Source organism: Balaenoptera ricei, chromosome 5, assembly GCF_028023285.1.
Source record: "Balaenoptera ricei isolate mBalRic1 chromosome 5, mBalRic1.hap2, whole genome shotgun sequence".
NCBI classification, from domain to species: Eukaryota; Metazoa; Chordata; class Mammalia; order Artiodactyla; family Balaenopteridae; genus Balaenoptera; species Balaenoptera ricei.
The window spans coordinates 2,682,848-2,698,815 of record NC_082643.1 but is presented as its reverse complement, the minus strand read 5'-3'; the positions used below and the strand labels follow the sequence as shown (position 1 = coordinate 2,698,815).

Genomic DNA, 15,968 nt, shown 5'->3' with positions numbered 1-15,968 from the left:
AGAGAGATGGGTGCAAACACACACACTCACATACTCCTGGACCCAGCAATTCCACTTTAGGAATTAATCCGACAGATCAACTTGCATCGGTCCAAACTGATCACGCACAAAATGGGATCCCCTGCCGCACCATCTGGGGCAGCAAAGGATGGAGCTAAGCGTCAGCATGGGATGGTACGTCCCTACATCGGGGTGCTACGCGGATACGGCCCCGAATGGGGAGCTCTCCTCGTGTGATGACAGAATTCGCGCTAGGACAGCACTTTAACTGGGGAAAAAGAAGTATAAAACACTGTGTGTAGAAAGCTGCCGTATGTATTTTTGAAAAGGAGACACAAGGAAAAAACTCTGGATTTTACTGTATTTGCACAGAGTATGTCTAGAAAGACACGCAGCTGTAAGACGGGGGGCATCTGGAGCAGGAGGCTGGGTTGCTGGGAGAGAGAAGCAAGTGGGCCCCTCGTTCCGGGGCACAGGGAGGGGGCTTCCTGACACCACCCGGTGCCCGTCTGCCAGGGCCGCACAGCAAGGGGGCTGCAGGCTCGGGGCCGGGCGGCAGCCTGCGTTGGCGCCCCAGCCCTGCCTCTTCCCAGCCGTGCGGCCTGGCAAGCACCCCGCTCTGTGTTCCTCGGCATCCGCACCTGCAGAACGGCGATGACAGTGGCACCCTCCTCACGAGCGTTCACTTGAGGGTTAACTGCAAAGTGCCTATCGCAGAGCCAGGAAGCCGGTGAGCGAGCTGCAGGTATTCACTGAGACTCTGCGGCTCTGGGGGCTTCCCTGGGGGTCCAGTGGTTAAGACTCTGAGCTTCCACTGCAGGGGCCGCGGGTTCGATCCCTAGTCGGGGAACTAAGATCCCGCCTGCCTCTCGGCGCAGCCAAAAAATAAAAATTAAAGACTTAAAAAAAAAAAAAAGACACTGTGGCTTTTGAATATTTAACCATATGACTGTACTCTCTCTCGAAAAATTAAAAATAAATAATGAAACTGAGGAATACAGCAGGAACACTCTTTCTTTAAGTCCATCAAAGATTCAAGTATTGTCTTTTTTTTTTAATTTATTTTTTTTAACATCTTTATTGGAGCATAATTGCTCCACAATGGTGTGTTAGTTTCTGCTGTATAACAAAGTGAATCAGCTATACATATATCCCTATATCTCCTCCCTCTTGCGTCTCCCTCCCTCCCACCCTCCCTATCCCACCCCTCTAGGTGGTCACAAAGCACCGAGCTGATCTCCCTGCGCTAAACGGCTGCTTCCCACTAGCTATCTATTGTCTTAAGACAAACAACCTCAATGACAGTTTGCTCCAAGAAGCTTCTGAAGCTGAAGCCTGAGGCAGTGGGTGAACTCCCTCAAGGAAACGACCTTAATGAATTCAAGGCCTTCAGATTCGGTTTCAAACCCGTAGTTCGGCCTGAGACTATGACATTTTCTGAGCTTCCTTCTCAGCGTCCATACACCACATTCTCCTGCCCCTTTTCACCCCCTTGCTTCCCCCAAAGACAGGACAAAGTTTCTAAGAAAGTGATGCCCTTTCTCATTTATCCAACCTATTTACAGCTTTCAGTTTGTGATTACCATTCCAGGACTGTACTGAATTGATTTCCACCGCATTAAGTAACTGTCCATTTTTACTGCATAATTTCAGAGACTAGAGACGCTAGTTCCAGAAGGCCTGACGTCCGGGTGCAGGCAGGGAGGCTGGTGGTGAGAGCCACAGGGCGCCCCAGAAATACCCACCTAACTCCTTTCCAGAAAGTACCTGAGCTGGCGTCCACAGATGCCCTGTGAGAGGTGGCACTACACCACCTATTTTGTGCAGAAGTTTGGAGACCTTAATAAGGTTGGAACCAGTAAGTGGCAAAGGCGGGACTCGAACCAATGTCTCCTGACCCCAAACTCTGCTCTCCCCGCGTTGCTGGGCCATCATCACGAGCAAACCACTCAGCGTCACACGCTCTGCACCCTAAGACCTCCCTCTGCGTTTCCGTCTCAGGGTTTAAAGAAACGCTACATTTGAAAAAGAAAAATGCTGATGATACAGTGTTAAGACTGAGAAACAGAACACGGGATTATGTACACAGTATGACCTCAATTGTGTAGAAAATATGTGATCAAGCGCTTTTTGAAAAGTTCACAGAAACCTCAGCAACTCGTATCACAGACAGAGGATTAATCTCCCTCATAGATAAAGAACAACCAGAAATCAATAAAGGTTTGCAAACCAATGGAAAGGTGGGCAATGGATACAGATAGTTCACAGAAAAACAAAAATAAGATGGTCTTTAAACACAGGAAAAGATGCTCTCAGTCTTGGAAAGAGAAAAGCAAATTAAAGTCATGCCCCTATCAGATTGGCAAAGATCCAAAAGGTAAGACCGCCCACACGAGAGAAATGCAGGCAGAGGCGCGAATCGGTGCAAGTTCAGACGGAGGGTGACCGGTCACAGCTCTTAGAGTCACCAGTGTCGTTAACCTTGGAACTCCGATCCCGCTTCTGGAACTAAACAGACGCAAACGTGTGACTGGAGCATGTGTGCTAAAAGCAGAGAACTACAAACAACTGGAGAGAACACGGGCGGGGCAAATTCAATCCCTCCTGCTCGATGCACCCAGCAGGACACCCGGGGGGAGAGCCGGGTCCCACGGGCAGGTCCACACAGCGGGAGCAGACCCTGGGGCATGCACTCCTCCTCCTGTGGAAGAAGGAAGGATATATATTCGTATTCGCTTACTTCTGCACCAAAGAAATGTAAAAAGATTCAGTTTAAGCAAATTGAGTTTTTAAAAAGTAGGAAGAGGAAGAAGAGTTCTGACCTCTGATTGCAAAACTCACAAGAATATTCGGCCCCCCCAGGTAAGGAGCGACCTTAGTTTATCAGGAGTGGGTTTTTGCTCCATTGGTTCTGAGAGGGAGTTCCAGACCTTGTGGTCCACGGCCAGCCACGGACAGGAGTGGGATGAAGCCAACAAAACAAGGCCACGAGCTGGTCCCACACCTCCTAAGCTTGGCTTTTTAACTAAACGGCCAAGACGGTGGATGAGCTGGCCTGGAAATGCCCTCCCTGGCTGGGTGGAGAAGACAGGCCTTGCAAAAGACAGCACTGGGTCACCGTCCTCCAGAGACCAGCAGTCGGCACCTGAGGCCGGAACATGCGTGAGCGCCGCGGAAAGGCCTGGCGGGGGGAGGGGGAGGAAGGGCTTGTGCTCCACGCGGGCCGCCACGAGGTCTCTGTGACTCCACGACGTCGGTGGGGAGGCCCCGAGCCACGCTGGCCAAGGGGGCTGGAGAAATGGCCCCCGGCCGCTTCTCACCCACCCGCCCGCCTGCACCAGGGGGACGCCTGGGACCTATGTCTGTTGTTCCCGGCATCCAAACTATCATCTCTTCATCCGAAAGAAAAAGTCCATATAAAATTTGTCCAGGAATCTTTATAACAGCACTGTTCACGAGACCCAAAACGTGGGAAAAACCACACGTCCCTCACTGGATAAATAAAATCCGGCCTAACCATTGAATAGAATATGATTCCGCACTAAAAAGGAATGAAGTGCCGTTACATGCACAGAACACGGGTGAACCTTGAAAACATGATGGTAAATGTAAGAAGTCAACCACGAAAGAACATATGATATGATGAACTGTACGCTGCTGCTTACAGGAAATGTCCAGAAACAGGCAAATCTACAGAGACAGACAGTAAATTAGTGGCTGCCTAGAGCTGAGAAGAGACTGGGGAATGACAGCCAACTTTTGTGGGAGGCGGTTTCTTTCAAGGGTCATGAAAATGTCCCCAAGTTGATGTGGTGATGAGTGTATGACCCTGAGGACACAGCAAATCCACTTAAGTATGGATAGACTTCAAATGGGTGGATTGTACGGCGCGTGAATGACATCTCGATAAAGCTGTCTTAGAAGAAAACAAGATTCCACTTACATTCCCCTTTCCCCGACCCTGTGCCAAGGGTGGTGTGCAGTGAGGGCGACCACGCACTGCTGGTGGGAAAGGAGTCGGGCACTCACTTCGGAGAATATCGAGTAAAGCCAAAGGTCACATTTCCTAAAACTTAAACTCCATTTCTTTCACCCTATGAAATCCATGCAGATGTGCAGACAGGGACACATGTGATACTACTATTCACTGAAACATTGTTTATAATAGTAAAATTTGTAAAAAAAAAAAAAAAAATGAAATGTTCATTAATAGACTAACAGATACATAATTTGTATCATATTCACACAATGGAATGCTATACTGAATTTGGAATTAACACACTAGAGCTACATGGAGTTATACAAACGAATCTCAAAAACATACAGCTGTATAAAAAAGTAAGCTTCAAAATAATACGTACAGTATGATGTCCACTTTAAAATGTTAAATACGTGTAACCCAGTGTGATTTATGGATATATCCCAGCCAGTAAATGACAGATATGCAGAGGAATGCGAAGTACCGTATTCAGACCGTGGTTACCTCTGGAAGGAAGGGAGGGAGATGGGGCCCAGGAAGCATCATCTACTTCCCTAATGTTTTAGTTCTTTTTTTTAAAAAATCATACATGTGAAGCAAAAGTGGCAAAATGTTAAGATTTAAGAAAACTGGGTTGTGGTTACACATATGGTTAATATAGCATAGTCTGCACTTTCGGTATGACGAATATTTCATAATAAAATGAAAGCGTTACATGGCTTTTAAAATGAGAAAAAAAAAGAATTTATAGCAAACTAATAAAACTGATTACCTGAATGGGATGGGGAAGAAAAAAGAGGTAGGAACAACAAGATTCAGGTGTATATTTTTTTGTTGTTGAACCAAGTGAATGTATTATCTCTGAAGACACAGAGAGAAAACGCTCTTCAAAACGTTAAGGAAAACCCCTCACGTTCGTACCCTTTAAGAAGTGACTTAACCTACAGAAGATGTTAGGCCTGGAGGCCTGCTTACCTTTGCCTCCAGGTTCCCAGTAGAGGCCCAGTTCTGACGAGCGGCACGCTCCTGACTGCTCTGCCCGGCCACTGGCCTCCCGGGGAAGAGGAATCAATTCTGATGGACAACTTTCCTTCACTCTTCGGCATCTACCTGCCTGCGGAGCGCACACATGCTGACCTGGTCCTCAACTCCTGGCCTCAGGTGCGCGGGCGCGTCCCGCGTGGCAAGGCCGGGGCGTCCGAGGATGCTGAGGGCCAGGTGAGCAAGCGGTGCTGACTCTGAGCATCGACAGGCCACGGCCCCTTGCAACACACGCTGCCTGTTTCCCACCTGCCTGACCAATTTCTGTGTCTCAATTTTCAAATTCTGTTGGGGAAGGAAAATGGGTCTCCTTCAGATTTCCTCCAAGGAAAATCTCCAAGGAAAATGCCCTCCCAAGGAGACCATCAGATGTTTGAACACAAATAGGGTTGTAACATCAAAAACTGGAAACCTTAATATCCATTCAGAACATACCCAAGATTTTTGAGGCCATCAATTTCAGATACTACAAAGTCATTAAAAATTGTCTTAAAAACGTTTTAATGACATGGGGAAAATGTCGTGGTATAATAGTGAGTGAGAAAGCAGATTTTATATATATATATATATGTTATTATATATATATAATACATATATACATGTAAAATACATATATATCAATATATGGTTTAGTTAATACAGTGCAGCTTACATCCATGTACCAAAAAGGACTGCAAGGAAATAAATCAAAGTATTAATAGGAGTAAAAATTTGTGTGATAGCACTGCTAGTAATTTAGGTTTTCATTTTTATATTTGCTTGCATTTTCCAAATGCTCTGTAACAAAATTGTACCATTTTGATAATCAGAAAAAATATTTAAGAAAAATATTAAAAATAAGTTTAGTAACAATTTTATATAGAAAAAGATGGAGGCATTTAAAAAGGAGAATGCAACTAGCCTGACATGAATGCAGCCATGCTCTGAAAAATATACCTGTTAAAATATTTTTTAAATATTTCATATACTGGCAATTAACAAGTAGAATTTAAAATTAAAAACACAATACTACTTACACTAGCATCCCCCCCCAAAAAAGAAATAGTTAGGTATAAATGTAACACAACATGTACAAGATCTATATGAAGAAAACTACAAAACTCTGATAAAGAAAATCAAAGGAGAACTAAATAAATGGAGAGATATTCCATGTTCATGGGTGGAAGACTCAAGGCGTCAGTTCTTCCCAAGTTGGTCTAAAGATTCAATGAAATCCCAATCAAAATCCCAACAAGTTATTTTGTGGATATCGATAAACTGGTTCTAAAGTTCACATGGAGAGGAGGCACAGGACCCAGAACAGCCAACAGGACATTGAAGGAGAAGAACAAAGTCAGAGGAATAACACTACCCAACTTCAGGACTTACTACAGTTACAGTAAACAAGACAGTGTGGTCCTGGTGAAAGAACAGACAGATCAACAAAGAAGAGTAGAGGACCCAGACTCAGAGTCACACACACTCAACTGACCTTTGACAAAGGAGCAAAGGCAACACGTTGTAGAAAAGACAGTCTTTCAACAAACAGTGCTGAAACAAGTGGACATCCACACTCAAAAGAAAGAATCTCGACACAGACCTTAAATCCTTTACAAAATTTTAACTCAGAATAGATCACAGACCCCAAATGCAAAACTATAAAACTCCTCGAATAACCTAGGAGAAAATGTAGATGACCTTGGGCATGGTGATGACCACACAAAAGCACGCGCCATGAAAGAAACAGCTGATATGCTGGACCTCATTACAATTAAAAACTCTGGTCCGTGAAAGACAACATCAAGAGAAGAAGAAGACAAGCCTCAGACTGGGAGAAAATATTTGCAAAAGACAATTCCGATGAAGGACTGGTATCCATAATATACAAAAAACTCGTAAAACTCAACAATAAGAAAACAAACAACCCAATTTAAAAATGGGCAAAAGACCTGGACAGCTCACAAAATATATACAGATGGCAAATAAGCACATGAAAAAGGTGCTCCACATCGTATGTCATTAGAGAAATACACACCAAAACAACGAGATACTACCACATACCCATTAGAGTGGCCAAAATCCAGAACGCTGACAACAGCAAATGCTAAGAGGACGCGGAGCAACAAGAACTCGCTCACTGCCGGTGGGAACGCGACATGGTGCAGCCACTCCGGAAGTTTGGTGGTTTCTTACAAAACTAAACAAGCTCTTACAACTCAGGAACCATACTCCTTGATATTTACCCAAAGGAATAAAACTTATGTCCACACAAAACCCTGCACATGGATGTTTACAGCAGCTTTCGTCACAACTGCCAAAATGTGGAAGCAACCAAGACGTCCTTCAGTAGATGACTGGATAAATAAACTGGTACATCTAGATGATGGAACATTATTCGGTGCTAAAAAGAAGTGAGCTATCGAGCCATGAAAAGACATGGAGAAGACTTCAACGCGTATGACTGAGTGAGGGAAGCCAACGTGAAAAGGCTACGTACTGCATGATTCCAACCAAATGACATTCTAGGAAAGGCAGAAACTATCGAGACAGTTGAAAAGATCAGGGCTGCCGGGGGGTTAGGGGACGCATGAACAGGCAGAGAACACAGAGCATTTTTAGGGCCGTGAAACTACTCTGTATGACACTCTATTGATGGGTACTCTTCATTACACGTTTGTCCAGACCCAGAGAATGAACACCACCAAGAGTGAACCTCAAACGTAAACCAGGGTTTGGGGTGATGATGATGTGTCAATTGCAGGTTCGTCAGCTGTAACACATGCTGAGAGTAGGGGAGGGGTGAGTGAGGGGCAGGCAGGAGACAGGGGCTCTGTCCTTTCTGCTTAACTTTTCAGGGCACCTAAAACTGCTCTAAAACATAAGAGTCTATTTTTTAAAAAAATTCAGTGGTCAAGGGGACTTTTAAAATATAGGAACTCTGAGTAATAAGCACTGGCTTTAAGTTTGCAATAGGATTATTCTCTGAAGATCGTTTAGACTGCTAGAGAATTCCCTGTGAAGACGAGAACCAAGGACATGTTACTTGAGCTTGGATGCGGCCACCAAAGGCCTCTGCCCCTGTCCAGCAGAAGGGCAGGCCACCTCCCCCGGGGCCCGTGCGCCCACCTGGGAGGAGGGGGGCCTCGCACCAGGCTGTGCAGAGCCTCCCGGTGGTCCTGCATCAGCTCTTGTAAAAGCAGTTCACACTGAGGCAGTAGTCGCCGCCTGGAGAGAACAAGGGTTAGGTACAAAGAAAAGAGGCTCAACGGCGGGAACGTCTGTTATCAAGCAAAGGCCAGTGGGCGAGAGGCTGGGGGGCCGGCAACCTGCACCTTCCGCTCACGCCACAGCGCACAGCTGCGGGCCCGACCGCCCATTCACGGCCCCACGGAGGACCGTTCACTGTCTGTAGCCCTCGGGCATCACTTTTTAGGGTGCACGCCAAGCGTGCTCCTGCCTTAGGAGCTCTGCACTCGCTCCGCCCTCTCCTGAGAACATGCTTCCTCAAACACCCACGTGGCTTGCTCCCCAGACGAGACACTGATGACTGCCTCGGTTGCCAAGGTCCTCACGTCTGTCTGACATCCCTGGGCCCCGTCGGTTCCTGACAGACAGTCGGCATGTTGGAGCTGGAGGGGCTCCGACACCCCATCTGGTGGTCCCAGACCTGACTCTTCACTAGGCCTAACCCCAGAGGCTCTGTGTGTGTGTTTGTAATGAACAAAGCTTCCCGGGCTCCACTTCCGGGAATCTGGTCCAGTGGATCTGAAGTGAGGCTCAGGAATCTACGTTTTTAAGAACACACCTTTGGGGATCACCCACCCGGTCTACCACTTTAATTTATTTTAGATGAGAAAACAGAAATACAGAGAGATGAGGTGACCATCCCGAAGACACAGCGAGCTCCAGGGGGAGACGAGCCTGAGATCGTGAGATCAGAGGCAGAGAAGACCCCCCATCAGAGGAGCTCTCCCTAAATCTGGTGCCACCTTCTACGTTCTCCCGTGTTAGGGGCGACTTTTTAAAAAAAAAATCACTAAGTGGAGAAACTAGCTTAGCTCTACCAAGGTTTCGGTTTCTTATTTTTCTCTTTTGTTTGCCTTTGGGGAGGGGGAGGCATGAAAGTGAAAGAAAATGTCAGAGTGAGAGAGAGAAAAAAAAAAAGACCGCATTTCAATTCACATCTGTTCTGTAAAGACCTGACAGTAGTGGGTTTTTTTTTAACCTTCCTAAACTAAGAAAGGTCAGGGAGTAAGAGGAGGAGCAAACCCTTCAAGACGTAAACGTCTGATGGATGGATGTACGCCTGATGCGCAACAGTCCACAGAAACCCGGGACCCCACAAAGGGGAGGAGCTCTCCCGGGAATCCCTCGGCCGGGTCCCCCTTGGTGAGCTCTGGCTGGGAGGCTAAGTACAACCTCAGGCGGGTCACGGGTTATCGCTCTCACAACTCCCACGAGGCCTGCTTCCCCTTGTTCAGCGGTTGTTCAGCTTCTGTTACTGTAACAGGGAAGCGATAAGGCTGAGCCTCAGCCCGACCCACAACAGGGCTCACCCGGAGACCCAGGAGCCGGGGCCAGTTCACGCGGCCGCGCGGAGCTTGGGGAGAAGCCTCCGGCTGCCGCCCAGCGCCTGGCTGTGGACCCCAGAGCTGCAGGGACCTGCCTTCTGCCTGGGGCACTGTCACCCTCACACAGTTCTCTGTGGTGACGAGTAACAAGGGCTCCACCCTGCGTGTCGTCGATACTTATCAGAATAAGAGCCAGACGGGGTGGCAGCCAGTTGGCCGCTTCGATGCAGCAGCCCCCGTACCGAGGCTGCTCTGATTCACCCCCGAGAGATGCGGCCTCAGGGAAAAGATGAATGTTCTCTGAACCTAAAGCAGCAGGACCCCGCAGCAAAACCCAGTTATACTGCATTCCTGCAACCATTCACTCATCCCCAGATGACACCTCGAAATCCCATCCATCGACCAGTGGAAACGGACTCTCTTAACGAGTCAGAGAAAACTCCCCGTGGCGCAGGAAGTCGGCGAAAAGGGAAGGCAGGCAGGGAGGGCAGGGAACCTGTGGGGCAAGGCCCAGGCATCTGGGAGAGGCCCCGCCCTACACCTGCAGCCCCTGTGGAGCGGGTCACCAGCGCGGGGCTGCCAGCCGGCCCGGGCGGGGCTCAGGCAACCTGTCCGGCAGCTCCAGCTCCTAAGCAGGAAGGTTCTCACGGTGTTTCCAGGTGGAAAGCACAATGAACACCCCCCGCCCCTCCCCACTCCAGCCTGCCTGACCCTCCCTTTAGCAGCCTTTTACTAAAATCTTCAGAACCCCGAGTACCCTAAACCGAGACGGCTGTGCGATCGCGGCCAGCTCATCTCCTCCGTGAGGTGTGCACTGGGGAAAACACACCCTGGTTTCTGTACTTGTCTTCTCCTTAAGCTCCTTCCACAAACAAGCGAAGGCTCTACCTTTTTCAATAAAATCAGTTCATCCAAATCATAGATAAATCAGAGATCTACACTCATTACCTCTGCCCCCTCCGTCCTGGTGACTGTAAAGCGGTACAACGGATCTCTTCCGAATCTAAATGTCAAGATGTGAAACTCCAGGCACCACTGACCCTGAAGGGCCGTTTCAGTTCCTCTTCGGCATGTGTGGGGTACACTTTTCAGGGCCAAGTTGTGTCGAATTTTCTCCTGCCATCAGAGAAGCAGCAGTTCACGGATAAACTTGGCAAGTCCTCCCAGAGTCCGCATATAAGCAGCCCTATGGGTGTATCTAACTTGCTGGGAAAGCTGGGAAAATCAAGTTATTAGCAGCTTTAAGAAAGCAGATTGGAAGCAATTGCATTTGAAGCCCAGCATCGTAGTTCAGAGTTCCCAGGTCTGAAATGTTTCGTTCCACAAGAACCACAGTGGGAAGGTCGAACATTTCTCTCTCTGCCCTGCACTGCGCCAGGTCTACACCGTGCCCCTGTTAGGTACCTGGAACCTCTCCACTGTGTTTGTGGAATCTTTCTCTTCACCTTTGCCTAACTGGAAAATCATGAGGAGAGAAAGAAACAGCAAAAAGAAAAAACTGCTTATCAGTGTGCTAAGACGACCACCTGAAACTGTGGATTTAAGGTAACCCAAGAGCAGAGCAGGCGCTGGGAGTCACACCTGGCTGGCTGCCACCTGACCTGGACACACGGACAACTCGTGAGCACTTGGAGCCAGATCCTTAGGGCACAAGCTCCGAACGGTAATTCACTCCACCCCGAGTCCTGCACACAACACACACCTTTTCAAGACTGCACGAAGCGGAAGAGAAAGTGGGAAAGGGACCAAGACAACTGGTCCGACGAGAGATGAATTCCAACTAAATGACACACACGTCACCACTGTACAGAAGTCTACAAACGTCTCAGCTCCTGAGAAGTAAATCTAAAGGAAATTAAACTAAGGAAAGGAGCTAATGGATGTGGAAACTTTTTGTTACGTTTAAAGTACTGTTTAAATAAAAATGATTAAAATCCTGCCCCAAAGAGCAAATTCACTGAAAGTGAGCAGCAGAAGTTCATACCGAAAACTTTAGAAGTTTTGTAAGAACTGGTGTGGCCCTGCATGTCATCTGCTCATGTGGGTGCCACCCCTGGCATCCCAAATACCTACTTGGGGAATCTAGAATTCTCTGAATAGCAGAAATAGGAAATTCAGAAGGTCCTGATGTTACCCTGTACAATCTCAGAGAAGGAGAGAATTTCAGAAGTAGTCTGAACAAGCTACACAGCGGAACAGTTGAGAGTGAGACCCAGGAAAGAAGGGGACTCGCCACGGTCACATGGCTCCTGGGTAGCAGAGCTGGGATCAGGATCGGATCCAGATCAAGACTCGAGACGACTGAGTGCCAACCCACCACCGGCTCCTCCTGCCTCTCAGCCGTCCCTTCTAGATAAGAAACAGACGCAGAGAGTCTAAAAGTGAAACTCGTATCTGAACACTCACATGAATCGCTGCAACTGAGCGGACAGCACGGGATTTTCAACCTATGAGCCCTTACCCTGCAGGGGACTATATACCATTTTACTAAGTTTCCATTGAAGAAACACAACAATTTTTACCTGCCAGAAATCATATCCTGATTATCTGTCAACCAAGAACTACCTTTATGGGATAAACAGTTTATGGGTCATAATAATTTTGAGAAACCTTCTACCAGGAAAAAAGTAGAAACATTTAAGCAAATTTAGAAACTTACTTTTACACTAATCACGAGAATCAGAGCTTACTCTTTGGCCCTCCTCACTGTCTATCTAACTAAAACTTTGGAATGAAATGCACTTCCCAAAGGATTTTTCTGTTTCACTGATACGCACTAAAATTCTTTACAAGCAGTGTGTCAATTAAGAGCTACTACTAATAAAATTAATGAATTCTTCCAAAATGGATGAAATAATCAACCTAAAAGAATACAGCAAGTCATGGAAGCAACCTAAATGCCCATCGACAGACAAATGGATAAAGATGTGGTAGATATACACAATGGAATATTACTCAGCCATAAAGAAGGAACAAAATTGGGTCATTTGTAGAGACGTGGATGGACCTAGAGACTGTCACACAGAGTGAAGTAAGTCAGAAGGAGAAAAACAAATATCGTATATTAACTCACATATGTGGAACCTAGAAAAATGGTACAGATGAATGGGTTTGCAGGGCAGAAAGTGAGACACAGATGTAGAGAACAAACGTATGGACACCAAGGCGGGGAAGAGGCGGGGGGGTGGTGGTGGTGGTGGTGGGATGAACTGGGAGATTGGGATTGACATGTATACACAAATATGTATAAAATGGATGACTAATAAGAACCTGCTGTATAAAATAATAATAGTTAAAAAAATCAACAAAAGTACAGAATGAAAACCAAACTAAATAAATAAGTTATATGGGCAAAAAAAAAAAAAAAAAGTATGCAATTATTAATGACCAACGATGAAAAACAACGTGTTTTTCTTCCCCAAGAAGGTATTATTAACTTTACAGTGAAGTAATTGAGAGATGTGAACCACAGAATTAGCAGGAGTTTGGAATAAACCACTATTTGCACACCAGAAAAAAAAAAAAAAGAAGACAGCAGGCACCATGCCCCTCCTCTGATGGGCTGCATCAGGGGCCCCGGTCCAGCCCAGCGCCTTCCTCCCTTCCCGCGGAACGGGTTTTCCGGAAGGGGAAGCCCGGGCTCTCGGTCGCCGCCCCCCTCCAGCCGGACACGCGCGCGCCGCTCTCCGCGCGCAGCGCCCAGGCTGAGAGGCGAGGCCCCTGGCCCCGCGCGCTGACCCTGCGGGGCCGCACCCCCTTCTCCCGACAGCCCCCGTGAGAGCGCCGCTCAAGCCTCCACGCGGGACGGGCGGCACCACTGCTCGCAGGTGGCTCCAGCAGGCAGGGGCAGAGGAAGCGTCAGGAGGAAGCACGGGGGCGGCAGAATCCAAACAGCCGCCAGCAAGTGCCCATCCTCCACTGCGTCCACAAAGGGGGGACGTGTCTGCACACCTACCAGCCACCCCGGGCCTGTCTGCAAGCGCCAGTTTCCCATCCGCACGCTGTTTATCTCCCGGGTGCCCAGTGAATTACAGAAGAACTTCTCCGAGATTCTGAGATAGAACTGAACTTTCAAACCTGTGGTCGCGTTCCGGGGGATCGGTGTCCCTTCCCACCCTGGCACACTTCCAGATCCTCGGGCGCGCAAGTGCCCCGTGCGTCTGCCCATCGCTCACACCCCCGGCCGCGTCCCGCCGGCCCCCCGGCCGGGCTGTGGTCCTGGCCGAGCAGCCGCACATCTCCCCGCAGGCCAGCCCTCTCCTGGGTGGCCCTGACTCTCCGCGTGGACCTGGAAGGTCCCGTTGTTGGAGGATCTCCTCGGTGACCAGCTGTGCTAAATGATCCCTGCGCTCCCCGTACAGATGCGGCAGGTGACACGAGCTCCCCGGCTGCAGCCTACTAATTTCCTCTTCCAGAAGTTAAAAAAAAAAAAACAACAAAAAAAACAGGAACATTCGCTTGTAACGTAAATTAAGCCCTCCGATGATCTGGGAAGTCAGACGCATCCCTCACACTGTAAAACACGCTCCCAGCAAAGCCATTACGATCTGACAAGTCCAAGTCCCACTTCCTACTTCTGTTCCTGGGTTTGTGCTCCGGTTACAAAAGACAAAAACACTCAACCGGCTGAGCGGCTCGGACTGACTCACTCCATCTGTGGCCCTGCTGGGGATGACGTAGTAGCCAATTAATTCATCACAAGACCTCTGAATATGGCTCACAGGGCTGTAAGCGAAATGCAGTGACTCGCCTTCAGCTGCAAGGTTGTTCTGACACTGGCCACCACCCTGTGAATGGCTCTCCTGTGACCAAGTGTCAGCTGACAGGTCCTACTCTGCAACCTTGCAGAATGACCCAGAGCAAGGGAGAGAGATGGTCACCCTCAGCAGACGGATGTAGGGCTTAAGGCACAGGGGGTGACATGGGGGCGGGCGGGCAGGGACGCATCCTGGCTTTAATACCAGTATAGAATTTAATTTATTTATGCAAGAAGAGTAATAATAAGCTGAGAAGCCATAAACCCTCACAACTCTTGCGCCGGATTCTTAATTCCTAAGCATATTCAAGCTGAGAGAGCCCTGAACTAGCAAAACCCAAGAACAAAAGCAGTTCAGTTTTGACTTCTGACATGAATATACTTCATCTGTAAAATGAGAATACTACTATGGTTTTATATATCAATATGATATATCTGTGATATATATCACATACTTCAATACTTTATATGATACATATTTTACATTTTTGTTATATTTTAAGAAATATATTTTATATGATATATACTTATATTTTATGAATTTATGATATATTACATATTTCCATATGATTTTTATATGATACATACATATTTTACATTTTTGTTATATTTTGTGATATGTATGCTATTTTATATGATATACATTTATATTTTACACATTTTATATGACATATATTGATATATCATACATACCAATATGATTTTTCCATAGTATTGTGAATTCACGGAAAAAATAATTTTTCTTTTAGAAGAAATAAAAAGCACTGGTCCTTAAAACACAGGCCAAGTCTTGATACAAAAAACTACAAGGGACTGTCCCAACTTGTTTTCCTCTTGTCATCCTGGAATCTGGCCGAAGAAAATATTAACAGAGCCCTAAAATCTGATGAACCCTCGGCTGGGTCTTTAGTTTGAGGAAATAAAATCCATACTTCATGGCAAGACAAGAAGAATTTAAACATCAAATGTTCCTCTGCCCGTGTGGGCCTCCTTGCTCCCCGCCAGCATGCGCCGTGTGTCTGCACTGACCACACCTCCTTAGGAGGCTACATTCCTTCATAATCCTGTGCGGGGTCTGGATGACACACTACTAACTCTGCGTGCAGATCTGGGTTGTGTAAACTGTCTCTACCTCATCTGACGTGTAACCCTTTGTCTCACAAATGTATCTAACTGTGCCGTGACCTCTAACGGGCGGGGCGGTCCTCACAGCTTTCTGAGAGACCGTCTCCCGGGTTATAATCCTCAGGTTGGCTCGAATACAATTTTCTATTTCTTTCTTAGACCGACTATTGATTAATTTTTCATCGACAGGCTTCAGAGGGCTTTTAAGTGCATCGACACATGGCAGACGCATATATTTCACTCTGCAAGCGTGACGAGGTCTAACGGCCTTGTGGCAGAAGCCGCAGTTACCTGAAGACTTTATTGTACATGTGATCCTGAAGTTCCTCTGTAACAAACCCACAGAAGATCTTAACTACACCCTCCTCGGAGAGAGAAAGACTGCAACGCACCTACGATGGTGACCAGCTCCTCTGCGGCACAGGCTCAAATGACAGACAGGACCAGGTTAGGAGGAAGTGAATCCGTTTCTCCAGGGAGGGAACACATTTGGAGCTCAAGGTTTAAGCTCAGCGGC

General features: G+C 47.3%; 1 protein-coding gene across 3 annotated transcripts in view; it reads right to left on the bottom strand.

Annotated features, from left to right (window-relative positions):
• Positions 1 to 15,968, bottom strand: part of FNIP2 (folliculin interacting protein 2) — a 118,577-nt gene that overhangs the window by 69,331 nt on the left and 33,278 nt on the right. For 2 of the 3 annotated variants that reach the window (XM_059922361.1, XM_059922363.1), the window contains exon 1: positions 13,648 to 14,170. The exons of the other annotated variant lie outside the window; for it this stretch is intronic. In XM_059922361.1, coding sequence (XP_059778344.1) covers positions 13,648 to 13,808 — 161 coding nt within the window. In that variant the 5' untranslated portion in view covers positions 13,809 to 14,170. Of the gene's footprint in view, positions 1 to 13,647; positions 14,171 to 15,968 lie in introns of those variants that run through there. 3 annotated transcript variants of the gene reach the window in all.